The sequence below is a fragment of the Linepithema humile genome, chromosome 5 (assembly GCF_040581485.1).
Source record: "Linepithema humile isolate Giens D197 chromosome 5, Lhum_UNIL_v1.0, whole genome shotgun sequence".
Taxonomy (NCBI): domain Eukaryota; kingdom Metazoa; phylum Arthropoda; class Insecta; order Hymenoptera; family Formicidae; genus Linepithema; species Linepithema humile.
The window spans coordinates 2,158,208-2,177,120 of record NC_090132.1 but is presented as its reverse complement, the minus strand read 5'-3'; the positions used below and the strand labels follow the sequence as shown (position 1 = coordinate 2,177,120).

General features: G+C 27.6%; 1 protein-coding gene across 3 annotated transcripts; it reads left to right on the top strand.

Annotated features, from left to right (window-relative positions):
* Positions 1-12: 12 nt before the first annotated feature.
* Positions 13-17,225, top strand: LOC105675324 (glyoxylate reductase/hydroxypyruvate reductase-like). Of its 3 annotated transcripts, none has more exons than XM_067354759.1 (13): positions 13-2,850; positions 3,006-4,232; positions 4,341-4,411; positions 4,793-4,976; positions 5,104-8,057; positions 8,213-8,370; positions 9,366-9,462; positions 9,571-9,641; positions 9,738-10,497; positions 14,601-14,697; positions 14,806-14,876; positions 15,258-15,441; positions 15,569-17,225. In XM_067354759.1, coding segments are annotated over exons 9-13 (540 nt in total). In that variant the 5' UTR covers positions 13-2,850; positions 3,006-4,232; positions 4,341-4,411; positions 4,793-4,976; positions 5,104-8,057; positions 8,213-8,370; positions 9,366-9,462; positions 9,571-9,641; positions 9,738-10,310; the 3' UTR covers positions 15,570-17,225. The 3 variants fall into 3 exon arrangements, with proteins under 3 accessions (XP_067210860.1, XP_067210859.1, XP_067210861.1); XM_067354758.1 differs by having other exon boundaries at positions 15,558-17,225; XM_067354760.1 differs by lacking the exons at positions 13-2,850; positions 3,006-4,232; positions 4,341-4,411; ... (4 more) ...; positions 9,571-9,641; positions 9,738-10,497 and adding an exon at positions 14,391-14,487 and having other exon boundaries at positions 15,558-17,225.
* The last annotated feature ends 1,688 nt before the right edge of the window (positions 17,226-18,913 follow it).

Here is an 18,913-nt window from a genome sequence, read left to right as displayed (position 1 = left end):
GCTTATGGTTAGTGCAGATATTGTTTTATGTTTTTTTTTCTTTTTTTTTTTAATCTTGATTCCGAATTCTTATCTTAAGTCTTATCCAAAATATGTCAAAGACGCAACTATATTAGTTTAATATACTTAAGTGTTCATTTGAAATTCGGTCCGATTATTTATTTTTGAACTATTCTTTATATTCTATATATTTATGTAACCGAATTAAATTAAAATTTAAATTAAATTAAATTAAATTAAATTAAATTAAATTAAATTAAATTAAGAAACGCCGAAATTATATTTGTACAATGACGAACAACTATCGTTTAAATAAAGTCGAATGAAGTGCGTTTTAAAAGAATATTTAAATATATAAAATATTAAAATATTCTTTATTTTAATAAAAATATTTAAGGTTAAATTCAAAGCATTACAAACTGTTGTCATTAAACAAAAATATACAGCGTTGTAATACAAAATTTAAACCAATAATCCGGGGCATCTTGCAAAAAAGAAGTAGACGTTGCCATATATGAAAATAAATCAAGTGGATAAATACATACACATTATTATGTTTTATATAATAATTATTTATAAGTTATATTATTAATCCATCATTCATTATATCTATTTATTTTTGCAATTAGTATGTCAATTGCATTTAGCTCAGTATAAATAATTTCGAAAAAATAAATATAATAATTCTTTGATACAGATAATTTGAAAATACTTTTATTTTTGATATATATAGATAATATATTATTTGTGCTCTTTTTCTCACAAAATCGTATAGTCGTGTAAAGAACACGCTGTAATGTCTGTTTTATTGAGACGATATTACAAACTCGGCATAAAATGTTACCGCTTATTTCGATAATTGCTAGCTAGATGTAGTCGACGTATCAATATTTACATCAAATGGGAAACTGTTAGCTAGATGTCGCCGAAGAATTAATATTTACATTCATATGAAAAACGATTTCTTACGTCCTCTACTTATACTTTTCGACGAAAGATTCTTGTATTATATTCAGTTACACGCGTGCAGTCGGTTGAAGCAAACACAATGCCACCAAATATTGGATTTAAGAAGCATATATGGAAATATTATACAAAACTGCCGAATTTTAAAGCGCAGTGCATGTTTTGCGAAAAGAAATACACTTATATAAGCAGTTATACAAACTTTTATAAACATGTTGCAAGCTATCATGAAACAATTTGGAAATACGAAGAAAAGAGAAAAGTAATGAAGGAGCCATGGATGTATTTTAAGTATTTAAACAAATTATATTCACAATGTATTATTTGTGATGCAAATGTTTTGTCGACCTTTAAATCTGTAAAAAATCACCTGAATTTGCATTCTGGAGAACAACGGAAGAATTATGCATATCAAAATTGGTCACGGAAATATTGGACACAAGAAAGTGATTTTGTGGTGGAGTGTAATATTTGTCATGACAATGTATCTTTTCCTCTTCATTCTATTATGAGTTGTCATATAAAAAAGACACATTTGGACAAATTCAAAAATACGCAAGAAATACATAACACAGTTGGTACGTCAGAATGTGTGTCATCATTTCGAACGAATTCAGTGTCTTTAAATATTACAACTAAAAATCTGTGGAAGTATTATATAAAACTATCGGACTTTAAAGCGCAGTGCATGTTTTGCGAAAAGGAATATTCTTATGTACAGCCTGCAAACTTCTATGCACATGTTAAAAGACATCATAGAACAATTTGGCAATACGAAGAAGAGATAAAACAAATGAAGGAGCCATGGATGTATTTTAAGTATTTAAAGAAATTATATTTACAATGTATTATTTGTGATGCAAATGTTTTGTCGACCTTTAAATCTGTAAAAAATCATTTGAATTTGCATTCTGGAGAACATCGGCAGAATTATGCATATCGATGTTGGGCACGGAAATATTGGACACAAGAAAGTGATTTTGTGGTGGAATGTAATATTTGTCATGACAATGTATCTTTTTCTGTTCATCCTTATATAGATCATCATATAAGAAAGACACATTTGGACAAATTGAAAAATATGCAAGAAACACATGACACAGTTGATACGTCAGAATGCGTCTCATCATTACAAACGAATTCAGTGTCTTTAAATATTACAACTAAAAATCTGTGGAAGTATTATATAAAACTATCGGACTTTAAAGCGCAGTGCATGTTTTGCGGAAAGGAATACTCTTATGTACAGCCTGCAAACTTCTATGCACATGTTAAAAGACATCATAGAACAATTTGGAAATACGAAGAGAGAAAATTAATGAAACAGCCATGGATGTATTTTAAGTATTTAAACGAATTATATTCACAATGTATTATTTGTGATGCAAATGTTTTGTCGACATTTGAATCTGTAAAAAGACACTTGAATTTGCATTCTGTACAACAACGGAAGAATTATGCATATCGAAGTTGGACACGGAAATATTGGACACAAGAAAGTGATTTTGTGGTGAACTGTAATATTTGTCATAACAATATAACTTTATTTGTTTGTTTTTTTATAGATCTTCATATAAAAAAGACACATTTGGACAAATTGAAAAATATGCAAGAAACACATGACACAGTTGATTCGTCAGAACGCGTTTAATGAAAGACTTAACTTTTAGATCTTACTGTCGCGAGACAACTACTTTAAGAAAACTTACATTTCAGAGTGGGCTATATGGGAATACGTACCAGAAAAAAAATCATGATTTTAGAAGTAGAGTATGATATTTGTCACAGAAGCATATATCTGTTGCTATTAGAATTCATTTTAATGACCATATCACAGGTGAACATCTTTTGTCAAGCCAACTAAGCTAAATAAAAAACATGACAGTAAGTTTTATTGATGTTATTGTTAAAATTATTGTGTATATTAATTTTACATTTTTTTCATATCGCGTTTAAGTTATCAAAAATACACAATGTAATGATCACATCATAAACCAGACAATTAATTTTTTATGTGAATATTACAATTGTTTATATAGGTTTATCCAGAAGGTGACAATGGGAATGATGGTATCGGCATCCAGTTAGCATCAGAACCAGCAATAATGGTGATTTTGACGTTTTTAATTTACCAAAAGATAGATACAAGAGTTGGAATAAATACTTTTGACGTATTATTTGTTTTATATTTATAAAGGTATGAATATGATTATAAATTTGTTTTATGAAAAATAAAGTTACATTCTTTAATTTATGAACTATAATTATAAATTACATTATGTACTTTGTTTTAAATTTATAAACTATGTTTGTAAATTTATAAATTGAAATAATTTAATGTAATAATTATTGACTTCTCTGTAAAGAGAAAAATACTAACAATTTATATTATCTAATTTAATTTCAAATATTCAATTTTTATAATTTTTTATACACTTTTACGCTTATGTATTTTTATTATTTGTTATGCTCTATAAAATAAAATAAATTTATAACTTCTTATTATAACTTCTGTAAAAATTTTTGTCTGTAATAAATTAATTGTCGGTAAAATATATCAATTTAAATTTCAAAATTGTACTTATTTGAGAATACTTTTTAAATATTGTAAGGTTATAATCTATATTTGTTAAAATGTTTTATTTTGTTCTATGTATTTTTTGAGTTATAAAGACTAATAAAAAAGACACCATAGTTTATAGAAAATGATATATGATTATTAGTAAATATTTGGTAATAATTCTTAAGAACTCTTTATAATCTAATGCTTTTCCATTCAGAATATTTTAATATTATTTACTCATTTTATGTGTGCACTATTCAACAAGTTATATATCTATCATGTTCAAACTGATTTGCACTGGTGATTACAATCAAATTTTTTATCATACAGCTCACCGATGTGTTCAAGAATCTGATATCAGATTATCAGAAAGCTACAGTTCACATTAAATGCGTGTAAAGTGTCATCATTGTACAAGATTGCTATTTATTATAATTAATCCAACAGCTGAGACTAGTACAACTTTGATAATTCCAATTTAAATGTTAAAAATGTAAAAGAAAACTTGACATGAATCTTTGCTGTAGTTTATTAAAAAAAGAAACATAGAAATTATTTTTGCATATCTGAAACATTCACATATATGCTACTAATAAAACTATTCAGTTTTGATTTACAGTACAATGAGTTTGTCCAGTTTACCACGAGTTTTGGTAACCAGTAATGCAACAGCAGCAGCAGGCATCAAATTGCTTCAGACAAAGTAAGTTTTTATAAATAATCTTTGTTAATTTATAAGTATAAATGCAATTTTTATAAAAATTGTTTAACATTTTATTTATCGTTTTCATTATTTGTTATTATGATATAGATGCAATGTTCTTATTATACCAGCTGCAGTACGCATTCGAGAACAACTATTGCAAGCTTTTCCTGTACAAGGTGCTGTATTTCTTACTAATCATCACTTTATTAGTAACGTAATCTTTAATATCGCTGGGGACAAATTTATTTTATCAATGTTTAACAATTTTTCAGATTTGACAATTGTGCAATCAATTCAATTTGTCTAAGCAGCAATTACTACTTCGTTTCTTCTCTACATTTGAAAGCTAAACATTTTCTTATTTTTTTTATCATTTTGTACATTTTTTGGTATTTTATATAATATTTATATATACAGACTTATTATTTCTCGTGTTTAAATTCTTTCAAAATAAAAATCTCTAAATTTTAGAAAAACATTTAGAATGAGGATTTATTGATATCATATGAGATTTTATAAGCGATAAATAACGGAATCAATTTTCCAACATTTGTCAGGTCCGAACTTAAAAGTTGTATCGACGATGACGGCCGGTTACGATCATTTGGACGTCCCGGAAATTAAAAGGACAGGCATCAAAATTTGTCACACACCGATGGTGATGTCTGCTGCAGTTGCAGAAATGGCCGTGCTCTTAATGTTACCTGCAGCAAGATTCATCCGCGAGGGTCGCATGAAATAGTAATTCATATTTTATGTATAATGTATAATCTGTTTCTATTAACTGGTTTTAAAGGTAAATAGAGACTTATTAACTGAATTGCGTATTAACAAATGTATAACAATCTCATTAAAAGTGGTGAGACAGATTACGCGCCACAGTGGTTGCTGGGACAGGATGTACGAGACTCTACAGTTGGCATTTTTGATTTGGGAACAATTGGTCAAGCCATCGTTGAGGGATTAATGAGATTTGAAGTAGGACGTTTTCTTTATACAGGACAGTCTCGCAAAAAGCAAATTCACATTCACAATCCTTTATAGAAGAAATTTAAATTTATACATTTTTTATATATTTCATAAATTTTACGATGCCCTTATTGGTTTTATACAAATGTTTATTCGAAATTTGGTCCGATTATTTATTTTCTAATTATTCTTTATATTCTATATGTTTATGTGACCGAATTAAATTAAATTAAATTAAATTAAATTAAATTAAATTAGATTGGATTAAATTAAGAAACGCCGAAATTATATTTGTACAATGACGAATAACTATCGTTTTGATAAAGTCGAATAAAGTGCGTTTTAAAAAAATATTTCAATATATAAAACATTAGAATATTTTTCATTTTAATAAAAATTTCTCAAACTAAATTGAAAGCATTACAAACTGCTGTTATTAAACAAACAAATAGATCGTTGTAATACAAAATTTAAACTAATAATTTGGGGCATCTTGCAACAAAAACGTCGATGTTGCCATATATAAAAATAAATCTAGTGGATAACTACATATACATTATAATGTTTTTTTTTAATTATTTATCAGTCATATCATTTATCAATCACTTATCGTATCTATTTATTTTTGCAGTCAGTATGTCGATTGCATTTAGCTCAGTACAAAATAATTTCGAAGAAATATGCGTAATTCTTTGATACAGATCATTTTAAAATAATTTTATTTTTTCTACATATAGATAATATATTACTTGTGCATTATTTTTCACAAAATAGTATGATTGTATAAAGAACACGCTGTAATGTCTCTTTTGTTGAGATCATATTACAAACTCGGCATAAAATGTTACCCCTTATTTTGATAATTGATAGTTAAATGTGGCCAACGTATCAATATTTACGTTCAAATGGGAAACCGTTAGCTAGATGTGGCCGACGTATCAATATTTACACTGATATGAAAAACGTTTTCTTACGTCTTCTATTATACTTTTCGACGAAAGATTCTTGTATTATATTCAGTTACACGCGTGCAGTCGTTTGAAGCAAACACAATGTCACCAAATACTGCATTTAGCAAGCATGTGTGGAAATATTATACGAAACTGCCGGATTTTAAAGCACAATGCATGTTTTGCGAAAAGAAATACAATTATATAAACACTACAAAATTTTATCAACATGTTGCAAGACATCATATAACAATTTGGAAATACGAAGAAAAGAGAAAAGTAATGAAGGAGCCATGGATGTATTTTAAGTATTTAAACAAATTATATTCACAATGTATTATTTGTGATGCAAATGTTTTGTCGACCTTTAAATCTGTAAAAAATCACCTGAATTTGCATTCTGGAGAACAACGGAAGAATTATGCATATCAAAATTGGTCACGGAAATATTGGACACAAGAAAGTGATTTTGTGGTGGAGTGTAATGTTTGTCATGACAATGTATCTTTTCCTCTTCATTCTATTATGGGTTGTCATATAAAAAAGACACATTTGGACAAATTCAAAAATACGCAAGAAACACATGACACAGTTGGTACGTCAGAACTCGTCCCATCATTTCAAACAGACTCATTATCTTTAAGTATTACAACTAAAAATCTGTGGAAATATTATATAAAACTGCCGGATTTTAAAGCACAATGCATGTTTTGCGAAAAGAAATACAATTATATAAACACTACAAAATTTTATCAACATGTTGCAAGACATCATATAACAATTTGGCAACACGAAGAAGAGAGGAAACAAATGAAAGAGCCATGGATGTATTTTAAGTATTTAAACAAATTATATTTACAATGTATGATCTGTGATGCAAATGTTTTGTCGTTATTTCATTCTGTAAAAAATCACATAAATTTGCATTCTGAACAACAACGGAAGAATTATGCATATCGATGTTGGCCACGGAAATATTGGACACAAGAAAGTGATTTTGTGGTGAAGTGTAATATTTGTCACAACAATGTATCTTTTTTAGTTAATAATACTGTGGATCATCATATAAGAAAAACACATTTGGACAAATTGAAAAATATGCAAGAAACACATGACACAGTCGATTCGTCAGAACGCGTGTCATCATTTCAAACGAACTCAATGTCTTTAAATATTGCAACTAAAAAGCATGTGTGGAAATATTATATAAAACTATCGGACTTTAAAGCACAGTGCATGTTTTGCGAAAAGGAATACTCTTATGTAACATATAGAAACTTCAATAAACATGTTACAATACATCATAGAACAATTTGGAAATATGAAGAGAGAAAACTAATGAAAAAGCCGTGGATGTATTTTAAGTATTTGAACGAACTATATTCACAATGTATTATCTGTGATGCAAATGTTTTGTCGACATTTGAATCTGTAAAAAGACACTTGAATTTACATTCTGGACAACAACGGAAGAATTATGCATATCGATGTTGGCCACTGAAATATTGGACACAAGAAAGTGATTTTGTGGTGAACTGTAATATTTGTCATGACAATGTATCTTTATCTGTTCATTCTTATATAGATCATCATATAAGAAAGACACATTTAGACAAATTGAAAAATATGCAAGAAACACATGACACAGTTGATTCGTTAGAACGCGTTTAATGAAAGACTTAACTTTAGATCTTACTGTCGCGAGACAACTACTTTAAAAAAACATACATTTCAAAGTAGGCTATTTGGGAATACGTACCAGAAAAAAAATCATGATTTTAGAAGTAGAGTATGATATTTGTCACAGAAGCATATATCTGTTCCTATTAGAATTCATTGTAATGACCATATCACAGGTGAACATCTTTTGTCAAGCCAACTAAGCTAAATAAAAAACATGACAGTAAGTTTTATTGATGGTATTGTTAAAATTATTGTGTATATTAATTTTACATTTTTTTCATATCGCGTTTAAGTTATCAAAAATACACAATGTAATGATCACATCATAAACCAAACAATTTATTTTTTATGTGAATATTACAATTGTTTATATAGGTTTATCCAGAAGGTGACAATGGGAATGATGGTATCGGCATCCAGTTAGCATCAGAACCAGCAATAATGGTGATTTTGACGTTTTTAATTTACCAAAAGATAGATACAAGAGTTGGAATATATACTTTTGACGTATTATTTGTTTTATATTTATAAAGGTATGAATATGATTATAAATTTGTTTTATGAAAAATAAAGTTACATTCTTTAATTTATGAACTATAATTATAAATTACATTATGTACTTTGTTTTAAATTTATAAACTATGTTTGTAAATTTATAAATTGAAATAATTTAATGAAATAATTATTGACTTCTTTGTAAAGAGAAAAATACTAACAATTTATATTATATATTTTAATTTCAAATATTTAATTTTTATAATTTTACACTTTTATAATTATACACTTTTACGCTTATGTATTTTCATTACTTGATATGCTCTATAAAATAAAGTAAACTTATAACTTTTTATTATAACTTCTGTAAGAGTCTCTGAATGTAATACATTAATCGTCGGTAAAATATATATGAATTTAAATTTCAAAATTGTACTTATTCGAGAATATTTTTTAAATATTGTAAGGTTTCTTATAATCTATATTTGTTATAATGATTCATTTTGTTCTATGTATTTTTTGATCTAATAAAGACTAATAAAAAAGACACCATAGTTTATAGAAAATGATATATGATTATTAGTAAATATTTGGTAATAATTCTTAAGAACTCTTTATAATCTAAAAAATGCTTTTCCATTCAGAATATTTTGATATTATTTACTCATTTTATGTGTGCACTATTCAACAAGTTATATATCTATCATGTTCAAACTGATTTGCACTGGTGATTACAATCAAATTTTTTATCATACAGCTCACCGATGTGTTCAAGAATCTGATATCAGATTATCAGAAAGCTACAGTTCACATTAAATGCGTGTAAAGTGTCATCATTGTACAAGATTGCTATTTATTATAATTAATCCAACAGCTGAGACTAGTACAACTTTGATAATTCCAATTTAAATGTTAAAAATGTAAAAGAAAACTTGACATGAATCTTTGCTGTAGTTTATTAAAAAAAGAAACATAGAAATTATTTTTGCATATCTGAAACATTCACATATATGCTACTAATAAAACTATTCAGTTTTGATTTACAGTACAATGAGTTTGTCCAGTTTACCACGAGTTTTGGTAACCAGTAATGCAACAGCAGCAGCAGGCATCAAATTGCTTCAGACAAAGTAAGTTTTTATAAATAATCTTTGTTAATTTATAAGTATAAATGCAATTTTTATAAAAATTGTTTAACATTTTATTTATCGTTTTCATTATTTGTTATTATGATATAGATGCAATGTTCTTATTATACCAGCTGCAGTACGCATTCGAGAACAACTATTGCAAGCTTTTCCTGTACAAGGTGCTGTAATTCTTACTAATCATCACTTTATTAGTAACGTAATCTTTAATATCGCTGGGGACAAATTTATTTTATCAATGTTTATCAATTTTTCAGATTTGACAATTGTGCAATCAATTCAATTTGTCTAAGCAGCAATTACTACTTCGTTTCTTCTCTACATTTGAAAGCTAAACATTTTCTTATTTTTCTTATCATTTTGTACATTTTTTGGTATTTTATATAATATTTATATATACAGACTTATTATTTCTCGTGTTTAAATTCTTTCAAAATAAAAATCTCTAAATTTTAGTAAAACATTTAGAAAGAGGAATTATTGATATCATATGAGATTTTATAAGCGATAAATAACGGAATCAATTTTCCAACATTTGTCAGGTCCGAACTTAAAAGTTGTGTCGACGATGACGGCCGGTTACGATCATTTGGACGTCCCGGAAATTAAAAGGACAGGCAACAAAATTTGTCACACACCGATAGTGATGTCTGCTGCAGTTGCAGAAATGGCCGTGCTCTTAATGTTACCTGCAGCAAGATTCATCCGCGAGGGTCACATGAAACGGGAATAGTAATTCATATTTTATGTATAATTTATAATCTGTTTCTAATCTGTTAACTGGTTTTAAATGTAAATAGAGATTAATTAACTGAATAGCGTACTAACAAATGTATAACAATCTCATTAGAAGTAGTGAGACAGATTACGGGCCACAGTGTTTGCTGGGACAAGATGTACGAGATTCTACAGTTGGCATCTTTGGTTTGGGAAATATTGGTCAAGCTATCGTTAAGAAATTAATGGGATTTGAAGTAGGACATTTTATCTATACAGGACATTCTCGCAAAAAAGCAGGTACATTCACAATCCCTTATAGAAAATATTTAAATTTGTACGTTTTTTATATATTTTATCAATTTTACGATGCCCCTATTGGTTTAATACAAATGCGCATTTGAAATTCGGTCCGATTATTTATTTTCTAATTATTTCTTATATTCTATATATATATTTATGTAATAACCGAATTAAATTAAATTAAATTAAATTTGGAAACGCCGAAATTATATTTGTGCAATGACGAATAACTATCGTTTAAATAAAATCGAAAAAAGTGCGTTTTAAAAGGATATTTAAATTTATAAAATATTAAAATGTTTTTTATTTTTATAAAAATATTAAGTTTAAATCAAAAGCATTACAAACTTGTTATTAAAACTTGTTATGAACAAATAAATATAGAACGTCGTAATACAAAACTTAAACCAATAATCTGAGGCATCTTGTAAGAATGAAATCGACATTGCCATATATGAAAATAAATCAAATGGATAAATACACACACATTATTATGGTTTTTATAATAATTATTAATAAGTCATATCATTTATTTATCATTTAACATATCTATTTATTTTTGCAATTAGTATGTCAACTGCATTTGACACAATATAAATAATTTCAAAAAAATATGCGTAATTCTTTGGTATAGATAATTTGGAAAAATATTTTTATTTTTGATACATATAGATAATATATTATTTGTGCATTACTTTATTCAAAATCGTATATTCGTGTAAAGAACATGCTGTAATGTATGTTTTATTAAGACGACATTACAAACTCGGCATAAAATGTTACCGCCTATTTTAATAATTGTTAGCTACACGTAGCCGACGTATCAATATTTACATTCAAATGGGAAACTGTTAGCTAGATGTGGCCGAAAAATCAATATTTACATTCATATGAAAAACGTTTTCTTACGTCCTCTTTTATACTTTTTGACGAAAGATTCCTGTATCATATTTAGTTACACGCGTGTAGTCATTTGGAGCAAACACAATGTTACCAAATACTGCATTTAGCAAGCATGTGTGGAAATATTATACGAAACTTCCGGATTTTAAAGCGCAGTGTATGTTTTGCGAAAAGAAATACAGTTATATAAACATGACAAACTTCCATAAACATGTAGCAAGCTATCATGAAACAATTTGGAAATACGAAGAAAAGAGAAAAGTAATGAAGGAGCCATGGATGTATTTTAAGTATTTAAACAAATTATATTCACAATGTATTATCTGTAATGCAAAAGTTTTGTCGACATTTAAATCTGTAACAAATCACTTGAATTTGCATTCTGGAGAACAACGGAAGAATTATGCATATCGAAGTTGGCCACTGAAATATTGGAAACAAGAAAGTGATTTTGTAGTGGAGTGTAATATTTGTCATGACAATGTAACGCTTTCTCTTTATTATATTATGAGTTGTCATATAAAAAAGACACATTTGGACAAATTCAAAAATACGCAAGAAATACATAACACAGTTGGTACGTCAGAATGTGTGTCATCATTTCGAACGAATTCAGTGTCTTTAAATATTACAACTAAAAATCTGTGGAAGTATTATATAAAACTATCGGACTTTAAAGCGCAGTGCATGTTTTGCGAAAAGGAATATTCTTATGTACAGCCTGCAAACTTCTATGCACATGTTAAAAGACATCATAGAACAATTTGGCAATACGAAGAAGAGAGAAAACAAATGAAGGAGCCATGGATGTATTTTAAGTATTTAAAGAAATTATATTTACAATGTATTATTTGTGATGCAAATGTTTTGTCGACCTTTAAATCTGTAAAAAATCATTTGAATTTGCATTCTGGAGAACAACGGCAGAATTATGCATATCGATGTTGGGCACGGAAATATTGGACACAAGAAAGTGATTTTGTGGTGGAATGTAATATTTGTCATGACAATGTATCTTTTTCTGTTCATCCTTATATAGATCATCATATAAGAAAGACACATTTGGACAAATTGAAAAATATGCAAGAAACACATGACACAGTTGATTCGTCAGAATGCGTCTCATTATTTCAAACGAACTCAATGTCTTTAAATATTGCAACTAAAAAGCTTGTGTGGAAATGTTATATAAAACTATCGGACTTTAAAGCACAGTGCATGTTTTGCGAAAAGGAATACTTTTATGTAACATTTAGAAACTTTAATAGACATGTTGCAATACATCATAGAACAATTTGGAAATATGAAGAGAGAAAACTAATGAAAAAGCCGTGGATGTATTTTAAGTATTTGAACGAACTATATTCACAATGTATTATCTGTGATGCAAATGTTTTGTCGACATTTGAATCTGTAAAAAGACACTTGAATTTGCATTCTGTACAACAACGGAAGAATTATGCATATCGAAGTTGGCCATGGAAATATTGGACACAAGAAAGTGATTTTGTGGTGAACTGTAATATTTGTCATGACAATGTATCTTTTTCTGTTCATTCTTATATAGATCATCATATAAGAAAGACACATTTAGACAAATTGAAAAATATGCAAGAAACACATGACACAGTTGATTCGTCAGAACGCGTTTAATGAAAGACTTAACTTTAGATCTTACTGTCGCGAGACAACTACTTTAAGAAAACATACATTTCAAAGTAGGCTATTTGGGAATACGTACCAGAAAAAAAATCATGATTTTAGAAGTAGAGTATGATATTTGTCACAGAAGCATATATCTGTTCCTATTAGAATTCATTTTAATGACCATATCACAGGTGAACATCTTTTGTCAAGCCAACTAAGCTAAATAAAAAACATGACAGTAAGTTTTATTGATGTTATTGTTAAAATTATTGTGTATATTAATTTTACATTTTTTTCATATCGCGTTTAAATTATTAAAAATACACAATGTAATGATCACATCATAAACCAGACAATTAATTTTTTATATGAATATTACAATTGTTTATATAGGTTTATCCAGAAGGTGACAATGGGAATGATGGTATCGGCATCCAGTTAACATCAGAACCAGCAATAATGGTGATTTTGACGTTTTTAATTTACCAAAAGATAGACACAAGAGTTGGAATATATATTTTTGATATATTATTTGTTTTATATTTATAAAGATATGAATATGATTATAAATTTGTTTTATGAAAAATAAAGTTACATTGTTTAATTTATTAACTATAATTATAAATTACATTATGTACTTTGTTTTTAATTTATAAACTATGTTTGTAAACTTATAAATTGAAATAATTTAATGAAATAATTATTGACTTCTCTGTAAAGAGAAAAAAATACTAACATTATATTATATAATTTAATTTCAAATATTTAATTTTTATAATTTTACATTTTTATAATTGTACACTTTTACGCTTATCTATTTTCATTACTTGATATACTCTATAAAATAAAGTAAATTTATAACTTTTTATAATAACTTCTGTAAGAGTCTCTGAATGTAATACATTAATCGTCGGTAAAATATATATGAATTTAAATTTCAACATTGTATTTATTCGAGAATATTTTTTAAATATTGTAAGGTTTCTTATAATCTATATTTGTTATAATGATTTATTTTGTTCTATGTGTTTTCTGATCTAATAAAGACTAATAAAAAAGACACCATAGTTTATAGAAAATGATATATGATTATTAGTAAATATTTGGTAATAATTCTTAAGAACTCTTTATAATCTAAAAAAAAAATGCTTTTCCATTCAGAATATTTTAATATTATTTACTCATTTTATGTGTGCACTATTCAACAAGTTATATATCTATCATGTTCAAACTGATTTGCACTGGTGATTACAATCAAATTTTTTATCATACAGCTCACCGATGTGTTCAAGAATCTGATATCAGATTATCAGAAAGCTACAGTTCACATTAAATGCGTGTAAAGTGTCATCATTGTACAAGATTGCTATTTATTATAATTAATCCAACAGCTGAGACTAGTACAACTTTGATAATTCCAATTTAAATGTTAAAAATGTAAAAGAAAACTTGACATGAATCTTTGCTGTAGTTTATTAAAAAAAGAAACATAGAAATTATTTTTGCATATCTGAAACATTCACATATATGCTACTAATAAAACTATTCAGTTTTGATTTACAGTACAATGAGTTTGTCCAGTTTACCACGAGTTTTGGTAACCAGTAATGCAACAGCAGCAGCAGGCATCAAATTGCTTCAGACAAAGTAAGTTTTTATAAATAATCTTTGTTAATTTATAAGTATAAATGCAATTTTTATAAAAATTGTTTAACATTTTATTTATCGTTTTCATTATTTGTTATTATGATATAGATGCAATGTTCTTATTATACCAGCTGCAGTACGCATTCGAGAACAACTATTGCAAGCTTTTCCTGTACAAGGTGCTGTATTTCTTACTAATCATCACTTTATTAGTAACGTAATCTTTAATATCGCTGGGGACAAATTTATTTTATCAATGTTTAACAATTTTTCAGATTTGACAATTGTGCAATCAATTCAATTTGTCTAAGCAGCAATTACTACTTCGTTTCTTCTCTACATTTGAAAGCTAAACATTTTCTTATTTTTTTTATCATTTTGTACATTTTTTGGTATTTTATATAATATTTATATATACAGACTTATTATTTCTCGTGTTTAAATTCTTTCAAAATAAAAATCTCTAAATTTTAGAAAAACATTTAGAATGAGGATTTATTGATATCATATGAGATTTTATAAGCGATAAATAACGGAATCAATTTTCCAACATTTGTCAGGTCCGAACTTAAAAGTTGTATCGACGATGACGGCCGGTTACGATCATTTGGACGTCCCGGAAATTAAAAGGACAGGCATCAAAATTTGTCACACACCGATGGTGATGTCTGCTGCAGTTGCAGAAATGGCCGTGCTCTTAATGTTACCTGCAGCAAGATTCATCCGCGAGGGTCGCATGAAATAGTAATTCATATTTTATGTATAATGTATAATCTGTTTCTATTAACTGGTTTTAAAGGTAAATAGAGACTTATTAACTGAATTGCGTATTAACAAATGTATAACAATCTCATTAAAAGTGGTGAGACAGATTACGCGCCACAGTGGTTGCTGGGACAGGATGTACGAGACTCTACAGTTGGCATTTTTGATTTGGGAACAATTGGTCAAGCCATCGTTGAGGGATTAATGAGATTTGAAGTAGGACGTTTTCTTTATACAGGACAGTCTCGCAAAAAGCAAATTCACATTCACAATCCTTTATAGAAGAAATTTAAATTTATACATTTTTTATATATTTCATAAATTTTACGATGCCCTTATTGGTTTTATACAAATGTTTATTCGAAATTTGGTCCGATTATTTATTTTCTAATTATTCTTTATATTCTATATGTTTATGTGACCGAATTAAATTAAATTAAATTAAATTAAATTAAATTAAATTAGATTGGATTAAATTAAGAAACGCCGAAATTATATTTGTACAATGACGAATAACTATCGTTTTGATAAAGTCGAATAAAGTGCGTTTTAAAAAAATATTTCAATATATAAAACATTAGAATATTTTTCATTTTAATAAAAATTTCTCAAACTAAATTGAAAGCATTACAAACTGCTGTTATTAAACAAACAAATAGATCGTTGTAATACAAAATTTAAACTAATAATTTGGGGCATCTTGCAACAAAAACGTCGATGTTGCCATATATAAAAATAAATCTAGTGGATAACTACATATACATTATAATGTTTTTTTTTAATTATTTATCAGTCATATCATTTATCAATCACTTATCGTATCTATTTATTTTTGCAGTCAGTATGTCGATTGCATTTAGCTCAGTACAAAATAATTTCGAAGAAATATGCGTAATTCTTTGATACAGATAATTTTAAAATAATTTTATTTTTTCTACATATAGATAATATATTACTTGTGCATTATTTTTCACAAAATAGTATGATTGTATAAAGAACACGCTGTAATGTCTCTTTTGTTGAGATCATATTACAAACTCGGCATAAAATGTTACCCCTTATTTTGATAATTGATAGTTAAATGTGGCCAACGTATCAATATTTACGTTCAAATGGGAAACCGTTAGCTAGATGTGGCCGACGTATCAATATTTACACTGATATGAAAAACGTTTTCTTACGTCTTCTATTATACTTTTCGACGAAAGATTCTTGTATTATATTCAGTTACACGCGTGCAGTCGTTTGAAGCAAACACAATGTCACCAAATACTGCATTTAGCAAGCATGTGTGGAAATATTATACGAAACTGCCGGATTTTAAAGCGCAGTGCATGTTTTGCGAAAAGAAATACAGTTATATAAACATGACAAACTTCCATAAACATGTAGCAAGCTATCATGAAATAATTTGGAAATACGAAGAAAAGAGAAAAGTAATGAAGGAGCCATGGATGTATTTTAAGTATTTAAACAAATTATATTCGCAATGTATTATCTGTAATGCAAAAGTTTTGTCGACATTTAAATCTGTAACAAATCACTTGAATTTGCATTCTGGAGAACAACGGAAGAATTATGCATATCGAAGTTGGCCACTGAAATATTGGAAACAAGAAAGTGATTTTGTAGTGGAGTGTAATATTTGTCATGACAATGTAACGCTTTCTCTTTATTATATTATGAGTTGTCATATAAAAAAGACACATTTGGACAAATTCAAAAATACGCAAGAAATACATAACACAGTTGGTACGTCAGAACGCTTTCCATCATTTCAAACAGACTCATTATCTTTAAGTATTACAACTAAAAATCTGTGGAAATATTATATAAAACTGCCGGATTTTAAAGCACGGTGCATATTTTGCGAAAAGAAATACAGTTATATAAACACTTCAAACTTTTGTAAACATGTTGCAAGACATCATATAACAATTTGGCAATACGAAGAAGAGATAAAACAAATGAAAGAGCCATGGATGTATTTTAAGTATTTAAACAAATTATATTTACAATGTATGATCTGTGATGCAAATGTTTTGTCGTTATTTCATTCTGTAAAAAATCACATAAATTTGCATTCTGAACAACAACGGAAGAATTATGCATATCGATGTTGGCCACGGAAATATTGGACACAAGAAAGTGATTTTGTGGTGAACTGTAATATTTGTCATGACAATGTATCTCTTTGTGTTCATTTTTATATAAATCATCATATAAGAAAGACACATTTGGACAAATTGAAAAATATGCAAGAAACACATGACACAGTTGGTTCGTCAGAACGCCTCTCATCATTTCAAACGAACTCATTATCTTTGAATATTGCAACTAAAAAGCATATGTGGAAATATTATTTAAAACTATCGGACTTTAAAGCGCAGTGCATGTTTTGCGAAAAGGAATTCCGTTATATAAACGCTAGAAACTTCCGTAATCATGTTACAAGACGTCATAGAACAATTTGGAAATACGAAGAGAGAAAATTAATGAAACAGCCATGGATGTATTTTAAGTATTTGAACGAATTATATTCACAATGTATTATCTGTGATGCAAATGTTTTGTCGACATTTGAATCTGTAAAAAAACACTTGAATTTGCATTCTGGAGAACAACGGAAGAATTATGCATATCGATGTTGGGCACGGAAATATTGGACACAAGAAAGTGATTTTGTGGTGAACTGTAATATTTGTCATGACAATGTATCTTTTTTTGTTCATTCTTATATAGATCATCATATAAGAAAGACACATTTGGACAAATTGAAAAATATGCAAGAAACACGTGACACAACAGTTGATTCGTCACATCGCGTTTATTAAAAGACTTAACTCTTTGATCTTACTGTCGCGAAACAACTATTTTAAAAAGACATACATTTCAGAGTTGGCTATATGGGAATACGTACGAGAAAGAAGATCACACATGATTTTAGAAGTAGCGTATAATATTTGTCACGGAAGCATATATCTGTTGCTATTAGAATTCATTTCAATGAACATATCAAAGGTTAACATTTGGCAAGCCAACTAAGCTAAATAAAAAAAATGACAGTAAGTTTTATTGTTGTTATAGTTAATAGTGTATAATTAATTTTTATTTTTTTTTATGTTGCGTTTAATTTATTAAAAATGCACAATGTAATAATCACATCATAAACCAGACAATTTATTTTTTATGTGAATATTACAATTGTTTATATAGGTTTGTCCAGAAGTTGACTATGGGAATAATGGTAACGACATCCAATTAGCATCACAACCAGCAATAATGATCTTGTGATTTTGACAATTTTAATTTATTAAAAGATAGATACGAGAGAGTATGGAATATATACTTTTGATGTATTATTTGTTTTATATTTATAAAGGTGTGAATATGATTATAAATCTGTTTTATAAAAAACAAAGTTACATTTTTTAATTTATTAATTATAATT

What these genes read in the sequence shown, in the direction of transcription:
- LOC105675324 (XM_067354758.1), top strand. Translation starts at nt 10,311, where the DNA reads ATGTATAACAATCTCATTAGAAGTAGTGAGACAGATTACGGGCCACAG. An exon ending in ATCAAATTGCTTCAGACAAA is followed by an intron (nt 14,698 to 14,805) that starts GTAAGTTTTTAT and finishes ATTATGATATAG; the next exon opens with ATGCAATGTTCTTATTATAC. An exon ending in GCAAGCTTTTCCTGTACAAG is followed by an intron (nt 14,877 to 15,257) that starts GTGCTGTATTTC and finishes AACATTTGTCAG; the next exon opens with GTCCGAACTTAAAAGTTGTA.